The following is a 15,073-nucleotide window of genomic DNA, read 5'->3' as shown; positions in this document are numbered from 1 at the left end:
AACGGTACAGCAGTTTATTGACCAGACTTAGCAGCAAGAACAGACTGAAGGTGGGGCCTGTACAATCCACCCTGGCCAGGGGGTCTGGCTCCTTAGAGCCAAGACTGGGGACCCCAGCATCTCACCCCCACGGCCTCCTGGAGCCCAGCCCCATCCCTGCTCCGGGCCCCTCCGGAAGTGAGGGATAGCAAGAAGGCCAGGTCCTGGAGGCCTTAAGGTGGGTGGCGCCCAGAGCAGACCAGTGCCGGGTCCATGCCTGCCCCGGCAGCTGGCAGGGAGGCAATTCGTGCAGGGCGGGTGGTGAGGGCGTGCGGGCCGGTGGCCAGGCTCACCACACAGAGCACTTGTGGGCAGGGTTCATGGGTGAGTCCTTGGGGCAATGGAAGGCCCGGCCAAACTCCTCGAACTGGGACACGCTGCCCAGCACCCTGGGGCAGGCAGGAGGAGAGACCCAGCAGGTGTGGGTTCCAACGGCCACTACCCCCCAGCTGCCCCTCCCCATCCCCACCTGCTCCCACCCCAGACACAAGGGGATGAGGCCCAGGCAGGCAGGCCCACCTGTAATGCTCAGGTGCGTGCTTGTCGGTCAGCACCTGCAGGTAGATGGACTGTGACCGCCGCTTGATGCACCAGTTCTGGGCCCCATGGCGGGGAGGGGAGGGGAGGAGAGGGAAAATTGAAGCCAAGGAGTCCATTGAGCAAGCCTCGCAAACCTCCCCCCACCCCAGCACACTAGGCCTTGAGCCCTCATCAGAACCCATGAGACCATTGCCTCTGAGGGTGGCTGAGGAGATGCAGGCCGAGAGCTACGTCCCCACCCCTGCCCACCCCCCACCTGGCCCCCACCTGGCCCACCTGGGCAAAGGCAATGAAGAAGAGCTGGTTGTGCGTGTACTTGAGCCGGTGCAGCGGGTGCTCCGGGCCGTGCTCCCGCACCCACTTCTGATAGGCCTGGGGGTGACAGTGTGGAGCTGCGGTGCCCCCAGTGCGGTGACCTGACTCACCTCCACCCAGTCAGCCCCTCACCGGCCCCTGTTCTGCACACCACCCACCATGCTGAGCCCCAGGCTCCCTGCCTTCCGCCTTTTCTGAGCTGTGCTCCCTCCTGGGAAGGCTAACCCCAGGCAGCCCTCCTTGCTCTCCCCAAAGCAGCCTGGGAGTCCCTCCTTTTCCAGTGGACCCTGTGCCAGTCACAGGCCCCGCTCCCCCAAGCCAAAGTGCCATGTGATGGGGAGGCTGGGGTGCCCACGTCCCTCGTGGAGTCCTCATCAGCCCCCATCCTTCCCCCCACAGGAACGAAGGGCCAGGCGGGGGCAGCTCACATAATAGGCCAGCTTGAGGCCGCCCATGTCCGCGATGTTCTCACCAAGTGTGTGCTTCCCATTCACCTGCCGAGAAGGGAAGGGGCCGGGGTCTGTCTGCCACCCACTGGCCTTCCTCAGGCCTTGCCACCCTGGGCCCCCGCCTACACTCCCCTTCCCTTTCCCAGAGGATTTAGATGCGGCCCCGACCCCTTCGTGCCTCATATGAGTCTGCGTGAACTCCTCCATGCACCCACGTGAGTGCGCATGCACACCCTGGGCATGTGAGCTGGGCCCTGGGCACATGTGTGAACATGTGGGCACGCATGCTCCTCGTCCACGCCCAGCCGGGCCTGAGGGGCAGCAAGGGCATCTTACGCGCTGGTTGTAGACGGTGAAGTTGTCATACAGGTGCACGATGCACTCCGCCTTGCGCAAGAAGCGGCTGTAGGAGGCCTCCGTCCACCAGTGCAGCAGGTTGCCTGAGCGATCATACTGGCCCCCTGTGGGCAGCAGGCAGAGTGGTGGAGACGGACTCTCATGCCCGAAGCCCCCTCTCCCACCCACCGGCCAATGGGGACAGAGGGGCTGTGGGGTCTCAATCCACCCAGCATCACCTTGCCCCCCGCTGTCTTCCTTTCCCTTCCCCGACACCCCCTCTGGCCACCCTCGGGCCTCACCCCAGTCGTCATAGCCGTGGGTCAGCTCATGTCCAATGATGGTGCCGATGCCCCCGTAGTTCAAAGACCTGGGCCCACGGCAGCAGCGTCAGGCCCCAGCCTCACCCGCCCTCCGAGAGCTCCACGCTGCTGCCTGGGCCCTGAAAGGCCCCGGTCAAGCCAGAGGTGGCCTAGGGAGGCCACAGTGGTGTCCCCACGGTCTTGGGGCACTCGTACCTTAGAGTCCTCATACAACATGTAAAAGGGGCCAACAATACCTTTGCAGCTGCTCTGTAGGAAATAACCTCTAACAGAGCTGGGACAGGTTGGAGGAAGACATGAGGGAAACTGAGGCACCCCACCTTGGATTTGGCCTGTTTCCTCATCACTAAGCCACTTTTGAAACCCCTAAAGAAGCCTCAAACCAGGTAAGGGGGAACTCAGGACATTTAAAAGAAAGAAAGAAAGAAAAAAAAACCTACACATTTTTCTAAAAATCCAAGGATGAGGTAAGACTATGGGGGCCCAGGATCTGCCACTGTCATGACCCCTGGGCCCAGCCCGGATCGGGACAGTCCCAGCAGCTTTCATGCACCCAGTAGACAGGGCTGCAGAGCTGGCTCTGGCTCTGCTGGGTTGGGTACTCACTGTGGAAAGTCAGGGTCATAGAGCGTGGGCTGCAGAATACCTGCCGGGAACACTACAGAGAGGGCGTGGTCAGCAGGAGACTGGCCCCGCCTCCAGGCCCCGCCCCTTGCGGGGCACGCCCTCTTACCCATCTGGTTCTTGTTGGGTAGATAGTAGGCATTGAGGGCCTGTGGTGGGAGCAGCCACCTGTGGAGGGAGGTGGGGGTCAGCTAGGGAGACCCACGCTCCCCCCCCCACCTCCCAGCCCCCTCCTCCTTAAAAGCTACCCTAGTGACCCAGCCTGTGGCCATGCCCCGCGCCTCCTCCAGGCTGAGCCCCCACCCTCACGGCCCCCACCACCACCCGCCCCGGCCCCATGACCTCTGCACCAGCATGACTTTGAGGCGGTTTGCCCCCCCCCCCCCCGCCCGCTCCCAGCCTCCTGGCCTTGGCTAAGGAGCCTCTCCCCATGGAACCTCCCTCCCTGACTCGACCCGCTCTGGGCCAGGCACCCACGTGGATTTGTCCACCTCCTGCCGGATCTTCTTGACTGAGAGCTGGATGCTGAAGCGGATGCTGTTCAAGATGTTCTTGAAGTAGGTCTTCTCGTGGACCTCAAACTGCACAGGGGATGGGCAGCGCTCAGTGGCAGGCGACGGGCATGGCCAGACCAGCGCTGGGCGGGCCCCACGTCCCCCCAGGGGCCATCAGCCGAGGGTCAGGTTCCTTCTCTTTGGTCGTGGGGGGAGGCCTCCCTGGGGGTCTTGGCCAAAGGCTGGGAGAAGCCCAGCTGGTTAGGCAGGGTGGGGCCAGAGGCAGACCCACCTCGTACTCCTTGTCCACAGCCTCGGGTTTGAGCAGGAAGTCGGGGTAGCCTACCATCACCATCATGTACTGGAGCTGCGGGCGAGAGGGCAGCCAGGGCCTCAGGAGACAGCCCCCCGCCCCCTAAGGGAGAGGCTGTAGTCTAGAGGCAGGGCTCAAGGACGGGCGAGACCACACCAAGTGATGCCAGCTCCACAAGGGGCATCTCCGCCTCTTCTGTCACTCGAGCCTGGCATGCAGTAGGCACTCCATAAGTGCTCGTGGAATCTACAGATGGGAAAGGGTCCACTTCACCTTGGCCCGAGCAGCTGCCTTGGTCTCAGCATCCATCCAGTCCAACTCCTCCAGGCGCCGGCCCAAGATGTACTTGATGTCTTCCACAAGCTGCTGCACCTATAGGGCCAGGGGTCAGGGATCAAGGGTCAACTCAGGAGGCCTTAACTCTGGGCCCCCAGGACCTGGCACGAGGGATACCACTGATTCAGTACCACTTCCCAGCCTAAGGCTTGGTCCTGAACGCCAAGCGGGACCTTGGAGGTGGGGATCCAGGCCTGGCCCCCCTTACAAAAAGCTCACAGTCGGGAAGCACAAACTGCCCCAGCAACAATCTACTGAGCATGGCAGAGAAGGGGGGGCAGGAGCCTGAGGGGCTAGCCCTCCTGTGGCTGATAGATGAGGTAGGCTTCCTGGGGGAGGTGGCCTGGTGAGAAGTCTGGAGCTTCAGAGCGCCCCTATCTGCAAGGGAATATGTGGGCTCCCCATTCTCAGCGCAAGGCCATGGGAGGACTCTACGCCCTGCCCAGCACCTGCACCCACACCCAACCCCCAAGCCCAGGGCAGCCTGACCTTGGCCTTGCTGGCAGCTGAGAAGTGCTCATGTACAAAGAGAGCTCCAAGCGCCATGCCAAAGTGGCGGTTGGCCTGGCCCAGGCAGACACGGGCCAGCTCCTGTGGCTTGTCACTGCCCTCCATCTCCCGTGCCAGCTCGTGCAGCGCCTCTCGGAACGGTGGTGACAGGTGCTCACTCAGGACCACCACTACGCGCCACACCAGGTAGTTGTGCAGGATCCTGAGGGCCAGGGCAAATGGCTGGGTGTCCACACAGGCTCATACGCAAGGGCCACCCAAGGGCTCCGTGCCACGCCACTCCAGACCCCTCGGCCTGGGGTTACACCCGGCACCCACGCAGGAGCGGGGGTCACTCCAGATCCATGGAGCCGGAACCTGGAGTGGCCTGAGCCCCAGTCAGGGAAAAGGGCCCACACGAAGCAGGACACATCTCTGGCCCCTGAGACAAGTGCCTGATGCCGACCTGCTATGCAGTAGGAGGGTGGGCACTCGGGGTGACTGTCTGCCTCAGGACTGGCCTTGGGGGGCCTCTGGGCAGAGACCAGGGAGGCGCTCCCCAAGGTGGCCCTGGGGCAGCAGAACTGCACCCACACCTTCCGTTTCTGGAGTCCGGACTCAGTCGGCCTCACTCTCCCCAGATGAAGAAACCGCAGCTCAGGGAGCTCACAAGCCCTGCCCAGGGTCCCAGAAAGAAGGTGGGAGAGCCACCTCTGCACCTAGGGATCTGGACTCCTATTCCAGTGCTCTTCACATGCCTCCCCAGTGTGGCTACTGGACGGAGGTGAAACGGGAATTCAAACCTTACCAAGCAGACACATCTGGGGTGCGGGTGAGGGATGTGGAGGGGCAGGTGGGGGGGTGATCAGCAGCTGTACCTGCGGGGTGTGGAGCGGATGAGCTGGGACACCTGCTGCATGTAGTCTGTGGCCAACAGCACCACCTCCTCATCCTCCGAGAAGTCCTCCTGGAAGATCTGGTCCAGCAGCCACTTCCACTGCAGCTGTGGGGCCGAGGGTGGGGGACAGTAGGGCTGGGTGTTGCAGGGAGCACAGAGGACGGGGAGGGAGTCCGGGAGACGCACGGGAGGACACAGGAATCCATGGCCATGGAGGGCCTCGCCCCACCCTGGGGAACAACGGCCCTGGAGTCCCAGCATCAATGCCTCCGCACCGCGGCGGGCCGCACTCACGTGAGGGGTGATCTTCTGCAACTGCCCCAGCGTCACCTTGTTGTACATGGAGCTGACATCCCGCCGGAGGTCATCGTACTCTGACACTGTGATCTGGAGGCGGAGATTGGAGTTGACAGGGCCCTGCCTGACGGCGCCATCCCTCGGCCCATGGCAGCCCCCCCCCACTCATGTGGGCCCATGGCAGCCCTCCCCCGCCCCCGCTCACGTTGGCCAGCCGCTGCTCCAGCTGCAGGATCTCCTGTGCCTTCTGCTCCACAGCATCGGCCCCCAGTAGGCTGAGCAGGCGCTCCATGAACACCCGGTATGCTGCCAGGATCTGCACCAAGATGGGACATTTCGCGGGGGGGGGGGGGGGGGGGGGCGGGGGGGGGGGTCCGTGTCAGGCCCTAGTCCATCCCTCCTGGAGCCCCAGGCCTTCCCTGCAGTCCCACCCCATGCCCCCACACCTTCTCACTCTCCTCATCCTGAGCTAAGTACAGGGTCCTCTCCGGCAGAGTGAGCCCATCCTGATCAATCTGGGGAGAGTGACGGGGGTCAGAGGTCAGAGATCAGCGGGCAACATGTCAGGCTCTTGCACACAGACTGAAGTTCCATCCAAATGCCCAAACAGAGGACGTAGCAGACACCTACTGTCGCAAGCCCCAGGAGCAGCACAAAAGCACATTAGCCCTCCTTCCACCCAGAGAAGTTGGTGGAAACCTCCACCCCTAATCAGTCTGGCCTGGAGATTCGGGGAGCAGAGGAGGACCCAGTCCCCCCACCCTTCCTTCTGTAAGCCTTCAACCTTCCCCACCTATACGGGGCACTCTCGGAGCCCACACCGAGAGCCGAGGCCCCTGGCATTCTGGCCCGCCCGAGCCCACTGGCACACCCCTCCTTGCGTGCTCTCACAGCCTGCCACAGGACTGGGAAATTGCGGCTCCCGCGGCTCCGCTAAGCACGGCAATTACCCGAGGGAAATTACTCGCGCCCTCCTCCCGCGCTATGCGGGTGCGCGCTCCCCTCCCCTTGCGCTCCCTCCCTTTACGCATAGGTCGCCTTGCGCTGGGGGCGCGCGAGCGGGGCGGCGGCGCCCCCGGTCCCAGGCTGCTGCTGGGGTGACCGGGGAGGGGGACGCACTCACGCGGATGACGTAGCGCGAGGAATTCCTGTCGTCCAGGCTGACGGTGAGCGAGAAGAGCGCGGCGGCGCTGTACACGCCCTGGGCCTTGTACAGCAGCCGGTTGAGGTCCCAGAGCGCGGCGGCCCCCGGGCGCTCGGCGGCACCGCCCAGGTCCCAGCCCCCGCAGTCCTCGATGACTTCGAGCATGGGCCGTGGGCCGAGCCGCTCGATCTCACGCATGTCGAGGCACGAGCGGAAGAAGGCGCGCACCTTGCGCTGGGCCGCACCCCCCGGCCCACCCCCGGGCCGCGCCAGCAGGCGCCGCAGTCGCTCCTCGTTCTGCTCGCCGATGGCAGCGATGGTACCGTAGGTGAGCTTGTCGTCGGGGATGGCGTGGCGCCGCAGCCAGCCACCGCACGCGAAGGAGTAGAAATCCTGGCACGGGTCTATGCTGGCGTCCAGGTTGGCGGCCAGGAAGCGGGCGGCGCGCGCGAAGGCCTTGCGCTCCGGGCAGCCCTCGGAGCAGGCGCCGCCGCCGCCGCCCGCGGCGCCGGGACCCAGGTACTTGAGCGCCAGCATGGCGGCCAGGATGGCGCAGAGGCCGGCGGCGAACACCAGTCCCGACAGCAGGCACACCTCGCGCCGGTTCCAGCGCGGCAGCCCCGCTCGGGCCCCGGTGGCGCTGCGCCCCGCGCCCAGCGGGAAGCCGGGGGGCAGCGAGGCCCCGCGCGCTCCTCCCGTGCCGCACCGGCTCACGTATTTGACCTCCTGGAACTCGTCGTAGTGAGCCGTCATCGAATATGGGGTCTCCATGGTGCCGCTGGCCCCGCCACACAGCCCTCGGCGATCTCAGCTACAGGATGCGCGGACCGTCGGCCTCCCGGCGAACCTCCGCATGGCTCACGGGCTGCAGCTGCGGGAAGGGTAGACGCAGGTTCAGAGAGGCCCCGGGCCCCCGACGGGGCCCACAAGCACGACTGCAGGGGCGCAGGCCTAGGTCCAGAGGCTGGAGGCCACCCCGTGTCTCCAACCGCTAGCGGCCTCCCCCAGCTACTCAAGAATGAGTCAGGGGAAGGCTCAGAGTGGCCACCACCTCGCACACGCACAGTGTCGTCCTTTTTTTTAACCTAACTCCTCTCCCACTGCAAACACATGCCTGCCGCATATTTGGGAGGTCCCTGATATAAAGTAGGGGAGCAGCGTGCACGGGGCCTCGCACACAGTAGGCCCTCAATGAAGGACTGTTTCTCTTCCCTTTGCCTTTCTCGTCTGCGACCTGCTACGGCGAAGGCCGGGTGGGGGAGGGGGGAAACGGAGACTGGAGAAAGGAGGTGCGGTCAAGGGCGCGTCTACGCGGCCCCAGAAGCGGCCCTGGAACTAGACGTTCAAGAAAGCGGCTAAAGAACCAAACTTTGTCCTCGCGGATGTCCGTAGGGCTGCCCCCAGCCCCGTCTTCTATTCGGTGGCCATAATGCCACCAGCCCCTTTCCCAAGCGGTGCGCTCCAACCGGCCCCGCATTGGAGAGAAACCCCGACGGCCTTAAGAAACTGGAACCGGTTCCGTCCCCCGCCCCTCCGTCCCCGCCCTGGGCCACTCCTGGCTTCAACAGGTTTTCCCCGGAACCCAAACTTGAGTGAAGTTTCACCCCCGGCGCGGAGCGAGCTGACCCCAAGCGCCCCATACTCTGGGCGCGGAGCCTCGCCGCGCAGTCCGCGGAGCCGGAGAGCCGAGCCCGGGAGTCGCAGCCGCAGCCGGAGCCGGAGCTGCGAGGACACAGACAAAGCCTGGAGGCTCGGCGCAGCGGCGGCGGCGGCGGCGGATGTGGCCGCGTTGCTGGCCGCGGCGGCAGCGGACTCGGATGCCACTTACCCGGCAGGTGCGCGCCCGGGCCGAGCTGGAACTGAGCGGGTCGAGCCCGGGCCGGAGCCGGAGCCAGAGCCGGAGCGGAGCCGGGCGGGCGGGAGCTCTCTCCGTGCGCCCGCCGCCTCCTCTGCCGGCGCGCCGCGCAGCCCGCCGGCCCCGAGGGAGGGGGCGCGCCGGCGGCTCCACCCTCCTCCGCCCGCCCCCCGCGCCCCCTCCTTCTTCCACCCTTCATCCCAGCTACCTGTCAGCTCGGTGGCAGCTCGGGGGCGGGGACGGCGGCTGCGGGACACGCTCCCGAAGGTCTTGCGCAGGCTCCGGGATCGGGGATTCCAGGTACAACTGTGTCCCGGGAAGAGTGAGGGCGCCTGCTATTCCCAGGAAAGGGTTCCCCTTTGATCTGATGCCCCCACTCCCGCCAGCCCGAAAAGGGCTCAAGCTGGAGATCAGGAGGTGCGTGGATTGTCCCAGCCGAGCCCACAGGACTGGAGACCGCCCAGGGAGAACTCCCAGAAAGACTATGGGGTGTGCTGAAATAGCTCCTGCACGCTCCTGGCAAGGTGCCTGGCACTGAGCAGGCTTCAATACGTGGTCTTTCTGGTCTTCTCCCTTAGCCCTGACCTTACCCATGCCTCGCGGGAGGCCCTCTGGGGTTTTGGTTGGCCATGCAACCAGGAAGGGGGCCTCAGGGCTGAAACTGCACCCTTCCCCCAATCCTTGGCTGGCCTCTGCCCCCACTGCTCTGGAAGTCCCTGGCCAGGAAGAGAGAAAAGGCCTGGAGAGTCATGCGTGAGCCCCTCCCCGCTGAGAACAAGGAGGGAGGCTGCTCTGCCCAGCAGCCCTTGTCCTCAGATGTAGGCCTCAGGCCCCTGCCATGCGGACTGGTGGAGGGAGGGGACTGGCTGGGGTGGTGGGGGGGGGGGTGGTTACCCACCACCTTCTTCCCTTACAACTTGCTTTTTTAATGTGGGACCTCCCTCCCACGGCCCCCAGTCCCTGAAACAGGGTCCGCTTCTGCCTGGCTCACCACAGTACCCTCAGGCCCTGGCCATGTGAGGCACAGGGATCTCAGGGCTTCTTGGACCAATGCTACTGTCTCTCGAGTCTCTCTGCTTTCTCATTTCCTAGCACAGGACCCTGCAAGGCACCAGTGCTCCCAGACCTGCCAGTTCCAGCCTGTAGGACTGGCCTCAACAGCGAGACAGCCCAAGACTGCCATGGAGCCCCAGCTGATAACACCGACAAGACAAGGGCTCAAAGGACCCATCACCTTGTCCCCTCCCTGGGGCTTTTCAGCAGCCTGGGTCCTGGGCCCCTGGCCCTGAGTGGCCTCCTCTGCCCCCGTGCTGCCTCTCCTGTGTCTGTCCATCCATCCATCTCTATACCACTGCTCTGGATACTCTCTGCCTCCACCTCCGGCCATCCCAGGGTCCTCCTCTGCCCCACGCATTCTTCTTGGGTCCAATTAATTCTACTGAGGAGAGGTGGAATTATGTAAAATGTGGTGATTCCGTAAGGGAGGAGGGGAGGGCAGGGCGGTGGCAAAGTGGTTCTTTGTGCTTTTAATCTGCATTTTTTCCCTCAACGTTCCGTCTCCAGGAGGATAATTTTCCAGCCTTTTCAGGCCCTGATTGGTATCATTTCTCCAGCAATGACAGCTTTTATTTTCCCTGAAATGAATGCCGTGAAATTTCCAAGAAATATAAAAATGGATATTGTCTCAGGGAGCCGACTCTCTTCCGACAGAAAGGCACAAAGCAAACAGGCTTCCCTGGGGACCCTGCTGTGCCAGCCACTAGGGGGTGGGGGACCTGAGCCCTCAGCCCCTCCTCCCTGCCAGGTCAGCTCTCTGTCGGACCCCCTGAGAGCCATCCCTGGCCATCCCTCTCCCAGACTCCCAGCTGCCATTGATCTGTTCCTCTGCCTCCCCGCTCTCGGCCAGGCCACCCTACCCGCCTGCCTCACTCCATCTTGCCTGCTCTGTTCAGCACCGCACCCCCCACAGGACACCCAACCTCAGAGACTCCCAGGACAACCCAGCCCCTGAGCAAGGTAACCAGGGCCCTCCAGAGTGGCCTGGGGATTGGGCCCGTGAGCGCTCAGTCCTAGACCCCCTATACAGCCCACCAGCAAAGAGCGACCAGGCCCTTTGCTTCTTTGCCCTTTGTCCCTTCTCAGAAAGAGAAGCAAGTGGGGGAGGACACCAGGGGTCTGGCCTCCAGCTCCCGTGCACTCTCCTTGAGGCATCCAGTTCCAGCTCCCCTCCCCCCCACCCCCTCCCACCCGATTGTCAAGGTGACCTCCTGACTGAGGAGCAAGAGAATGACAGGACACAGCAGCACCCAGCCAAGCCCGGAGCCAGGCAACGGGATGCCCAGCTTAGGGGCCAGGTAGGCAGGAGCTGGGGAGCATCTGCCCCCAGAGCCGCCTTGGAGAGAGAAGGGCTGAGGGTGTGCAAGGAGCAGAGGGGAGGGGTGCGGGTCGGTCCTGAAACCCTCACTTCAGCCCCTTCCCTGACCGAAGACCAGATCCCAGCCCACTCCTCCTGGGTGGGCATCACCAGGTCTGGGTTCCGGGGAAGGGTTCGCGAAGACCGCCCACTCCCTGGGGACCACAGTGCTCGCACCAGTGACATATCTGTTGAGCCTTCACTAAGTGAGGGGCAAAATGCTCCACTCCAAGGGGGCTGCCAACCTGAAGCCAGGCCTGGGTCAGCCTGGAGCCCAGCCGTGATCAGAACCGTCGCGGCGCCCCTCTGGCCAGCATGTAAGTGGGGATAGACTGGGCCTGCCACTCCAGTGCACAGGCCTAGGAGCCCCTACCCCTGCCTGTGCTCTGCGAGATGCCCCCCCCACCGCCTCCACCCTGCCCACCCAGCTCCCCCTCTCCACCACAGACAGCTCTGCAGTATCTTCTGTGTCCTGGAAAACGCCCCCCAGCCAGCTTCCTGTCCTCTGCCCAGCCTCCCAGTGCTCACCCCATCTATTATTCACAGCACAAAATGGATTTTTAATTTGAGAAATGAAATGACTCTCCCAAGTGGCCGGGGTGGCGGGGAGGGGGCAGGGGAAGGCCAGAGCCTCTAGGCGGCCACCACGGTGCTGACTCAGACTCTTGTGGGAAAGCTGGGCACCCACAGCAGACCTGGGGGGCCCCAGAGGCCCACAAGACCCATCACCCAGCTGCTACCTTCATTCTGCCCTGTCGCAGTGACTCCATGGTGTGAGGGGGTGCCTATCTTTCCTGCCTGAGCTCCCAGTGGGGTATGCCTTTGGCCAGAGAGGGGGGTAGGGAGGGCTGGACCTGCACCCCACTTATTTCAGATGTTTGGACCTCAAGGGTAGCACTCGGGCTTTTTGGCCTGGTGTAGCTCCTCCCCAAACCGCCTGGCCCTCACTAAGCTGGGCTCAAGAATCACCCCCATGCAGACCCCTAGCTGAGCTTCTCTGCTAGGTCCCAACACCATGGCATGCTCACTCCAACCTAGACAGCTGCCCAGCCTCCCCACGGGCCGCGGGCTCCCAGTGGCCCTCCTCACCTCTCACGATAGAACTCACATACCTAGTGTGCCCACGAGGCAGTGACCTCTTCCCACCCTTCTCTGCCCTTCCTGCTCTGTCTCCCCACCTCCAACCTCTCTCTTTTTCTGGTCACTCTGACCTAGTTTCATTTCCTGGAACTTAGCTGCCTCTCATGCACCTCAGGGCCTTAGCACTTGCTGTCCTGCTACTGAAACACCCTTCTCCCGTCACCTCTTCCGTTAGCCAGTTGCCACTCATCTTCTTGGGATGTCAGCCTCCCTTGTCTGGTCGGGTACTACGTCTGCAGGCTGGGGGCCCCCACCTACAAACCTGCCCGGGCTCTCAGAGCCTCCACATGCTTCTCCTTGGCCTTGGGACCCATCAGATGACAAGAGGGGGCCACTCCTTCCCCCCCCACACACACACACCCGATGCTCCCCTCACCTGTTCTCCCACTACCTGGTCTGTCCCACGATGCACAGACTCTTCTCTGGGGTCACCTACCAACCTCTGGATCTGTTTTTTCCTTTTCTTAAAAGAAATGTATAAGTACATTCTTGTTTTAAGAGACTTAAACTACACAAATGGGCAGAAGGCAAATGTGAAATCCCTCCTCCATACCTGTCGCCCTCCCAGGCCTCCCCCACGTAAGCCCCTCACTTCAGCCTCCAGGCCCACATGGGCATCACTCTATTTCTTTAAATGAATGGGACACCACAGATGTGAGGGTTAGCACCCTGCACCCACTGGCCCGCAGCACCACTTCCCACCCAGCAGTCCTCAGGGTCACATCCCCAACGGAAGGACAGAGGTTGTCTAGGACGCACAACCCGTCTGGTCATCAGAGACTGAGGCCTTCCATGGCTCCCGGCCTCTCACCCGCCCCCTGGGCCCACCCTGCCCCGGCTCCAGCTCCTCTCCGTCACCAGAAGTCCTTCTTCCTCTCCTTCCCATCCAACCTGTCTCAGTTCTAGTCCTCAGCTCTCCTTTCCTTGCTGGAGGAAAGTGGCGTCTTCCTTCTGCTTGCTCACCAGGTGCTGCTCTGTCCTGCCCATTCCCGCCCCACACCCTCTGTGACCCCTCGTTGCGGTTTCCGGGGCCTCCTCGGTCTGGCCTCAGACCCCCTTCCAGCCTCCTGGCTCGTGCTCCCCCAAATGTCCCTCCTTTCCAAGGGATTGAACCCCCACTTCTGTGCCTTTGTTCTAGCCATCCCCTCAGCCCATCCCCAGCCCTCCTGTCCTTCATCAGTCCCCTCTCCAGGATCCCCTGATAGTCCCCCTGGCTGGGCAGGTCCCTACCTGAAGGAGCCTGCCCGAGGGTCTCTCGTTGCCGGAGAGGTCTGTGCCCCTATGTGCCCAGCCCAGAACCTGGGGCATGGACTGGGCTGGATGGAGCAGGCCCATGCCCCAATCCACAGGGAGGTCCTAGCCAGGCCCTATGCCCAGCCCCACTGCGTCCTTGTGAGCCCCTCTGTCTCCTTCCCTCCACAGCCCTGCTCTCCTACAAGGGACAGTTAGTGGCCTCGGCCACTCCCAGTGCTGTGGCTGGAGCCCCCATAATAAAACACGTGGAACCCTCCTAAGTGCCAAGCTCTGTGCCAAGCATTCCACCTGCTTTACCACAGTGAGTCTTAGAAACCCCCTGGGGGCCCCGTCACTGACCCCAGTGCACACATAGGAAAATGAAGGCCAGACACGGAAAGAAAGGTGCTCCAGTTCACCCAGCTCACAGCCCTGAAGTTGACCTTTGAACCTATCTGCTGCATTCAGTATCTCGGGGGCACGCACACTACCAGCCGGGAGATGAAGGGACAGGCAGGGCACTTAGAACCTGAGTGAAGGCCCAGCTGTGATCTCAGCCCAGGAACTGTGCTGGGTGGGAGGTGCTGAATCCAGGGGACCAGGCAGGTGCCAAGGTGGCTTTGGCCAGAGACCTCAGGAAGAAACTCAGGGCCTGCAGCCAGGCCCTTGGCCTCCCTTCCACATGTCCCCACCTTCAAGGGCTCTTCCTGGATGTCCCTGTCTGAAGCACCCAGTTGTTTTCTCTCTGTTACCCTGGGTACATCTTGTACAGCATTTGTCCCCACCTGACATTATCTATGACTTGGCATTCTCATGGTCTCTCTTCCTTAGCTGTGGGGACCCTGGATTTTTCCCATCACCCTGTCCTTGCCTGAGTGTCAAGACCTTGACCACAATGCAGTTGGGGGAGGAAGCCAGATTGACAGAGTTAAAGCAGAGTGGTGGCAGCGGGGGGCAGGGAGGAAAGGGGGTAGAGAGTCTGAAGCCTGTGGGTCTCTGGTTCTGACAACCAGGCCCCTTGGGTTTACTGTTTGATGGACAGGCCATGACAGGGAGCTGGTCTCCTATGCAAATAGGGGGCCTGGGTGGCTCAGTCAGTTAGGCGTCCCACTCTTGATTTCACTTCAGGTCATGATCTCAGTTTGTGGGTTTGAGCCCTGCCTCAGGCTCTGTGCTGTCAGTGCAGAGCCTGCTTAGGATTCTCTCTCTCTCCCTCTTTCTCTGCCCCTCACCTGTACCCTCTCTCTCTTTCTCTCTCAAAATGAATAAACTAAAAAAAAAAAAAAAGATGCAAATAAAGCCACAAGTGTTTGGGGCATATAGGAAGGTAGGCCCCAGAGCCTGGGGTACTTCCTGTCGGGATTGCCAAGGCCCATCGCCTGGGACTGCGAGAAGCGGGGTGGGCTGGAGCTGGGCAGAGCCCAGAAAAGCCAGCAGGACCTGAAGGACCTCTTCCTTGCTTCACAGGGTCACTGGGCCGAGCTCCCCTCCCCCAGCACTCCATCATCATTTCAAGTGATTGGAACCGAAGGGGATCGTTAGCTAATTAAAGCTGAGGCCACTAATTGCCCCTTGTAGGAGAGCAGGGCTGTGGAGGGAAGGAGACAGAGGGGCTCAGAGGGACGCAGGGGGGCCAGGCATAGGCCCTGGGTAGGACCTCCCTGCAGACTGTGTTTTGGAGGGGGGCCCTGTCACAGACTCCCTGAAGTGGAATTGTGGGATAGAGGACAAGAGTGCCCGAATCAGAGTTCCTATTGAACACCTACGTGTCACGGGGAACATCCATGCCCACCTCTACCCACAGCCAGCCACCCAGGGTTGTGGGCTGAGGTGGT

The 15,073-nt window shown here is 62.6% G+C and overlaps 1 protein-coding gene and 1 long non-coding RNA gene across 4 annotated transcripts; one reads left to right on the top strand and one right to left on the bottom strand.

The window, feature by feature from the left end:
• Positions 1–9,219, bottom strand: ECEL1 (endothelin converting enzyme like 1). 3 transcript variants are annotated; one of them, XM_058701148.1, is made up of 18 exons: positions 8,661–9,219; positions 6,577–7,468; positions 5,900–5,968; positions 5,659–5,769; positions 5,451–5,543; positions 5,137–5,261; positions 4,259–4,481; positions 3,707–3,805; positions 3,413–3,487; positions 3,104–3,207; positions 2,736–2,794; positions 2,609–2,660; positions 1,982–2,049; positions 1,680–1,804; positions 1,323–1,388; positions 856–951; positions 559–635; positions 1–428 (listed from the first exon to the last, which is right to left on the bottom strand). In XM_058701148.1, the coding sequence occupies exons 2-18, from the start codon at positions 7,366–7,368 to the stop codon at positions 329–331; spliced, it is 2,334 nt and encodes a 777-aa protein (XP_058557131.1). In that variant the 5' UTR covers positions 7,369–7,468; positions 8,661–9,219; the 3' UTR covers positions 1–328. The 3 variants fall into 3 exon arrangements, with proteins under 3 accessions (XP_058557131.1, XP_058557121.1, XP_058557137.1); XM_058701138.1 differs by lacking the exon at positions 8,661–9,219 and adding an exon at positions 8,426–8,542; XM_058701154.1 differs by lacking the exon at positions 8,661–9,219 and adding an exon at positions 8,426–8,544 and having other exon boundaries at positions 322–428; positions 856–971.
• On the top strand, positions 8,647–11,421 carry LOC131496034 (uncharacterized). The gene is made up of 4 exons (XR_009254276.1): positions 8,647–8,752; positions 9,550–10,256; positions 10,359–10,468; positions 10,712–11,421. It is a non-coding gene; the product is annotated as an uncharacterized LOC131496034 (long non-coding RNA).
• The last annotated feature ends 3,652 nt before the right edge of the window (positions 11,422–15,073 follow it).

The sequence above is a fragment of the Neofelis nebulosa genome, chromosome 2 (genome assembly GCF_028018385.1).
Source record: "Neofelis nebulosa isolate mNeoNeb1 chromosome 2, mNeoNeb1.pri, whole genome shotgun sequence".
NCBI classification, from domain to species: domain Eukaryota; kingdom Metazoa; phylum Chordata; class Mammalia; order Carnivora; family Felidae; genus Neofelis; species Neofelis nebulosa.
Note: the sequence above shows the minus strand (reverse complement) of the source record. Positions and strands in the feature narration are given on the sequence as shown.

Coding starts and splice junctions, on each gene's coding strand:
- ECEL1 (XM_058701148.1), bottom strand. CDS start 7,368: ATGGAGACCCCATATTCGATGACGGCTCACTACGACGAGTTCCAGGAG. Junction 4,482..5,136: donor ATCCGCTCCACACCCCGCAG/GTACAGCTGCTG, acceptor CCTGGCCCTCAG/GATCCTGCACAACTACCTGG. Junction 2,050..2,608: donor TATGACCCTGACTTTCCACA/GTGAGTACCCAA, acceptor CCGTGGGCCCAG/GTCTTTGAACTACGGGGGCA.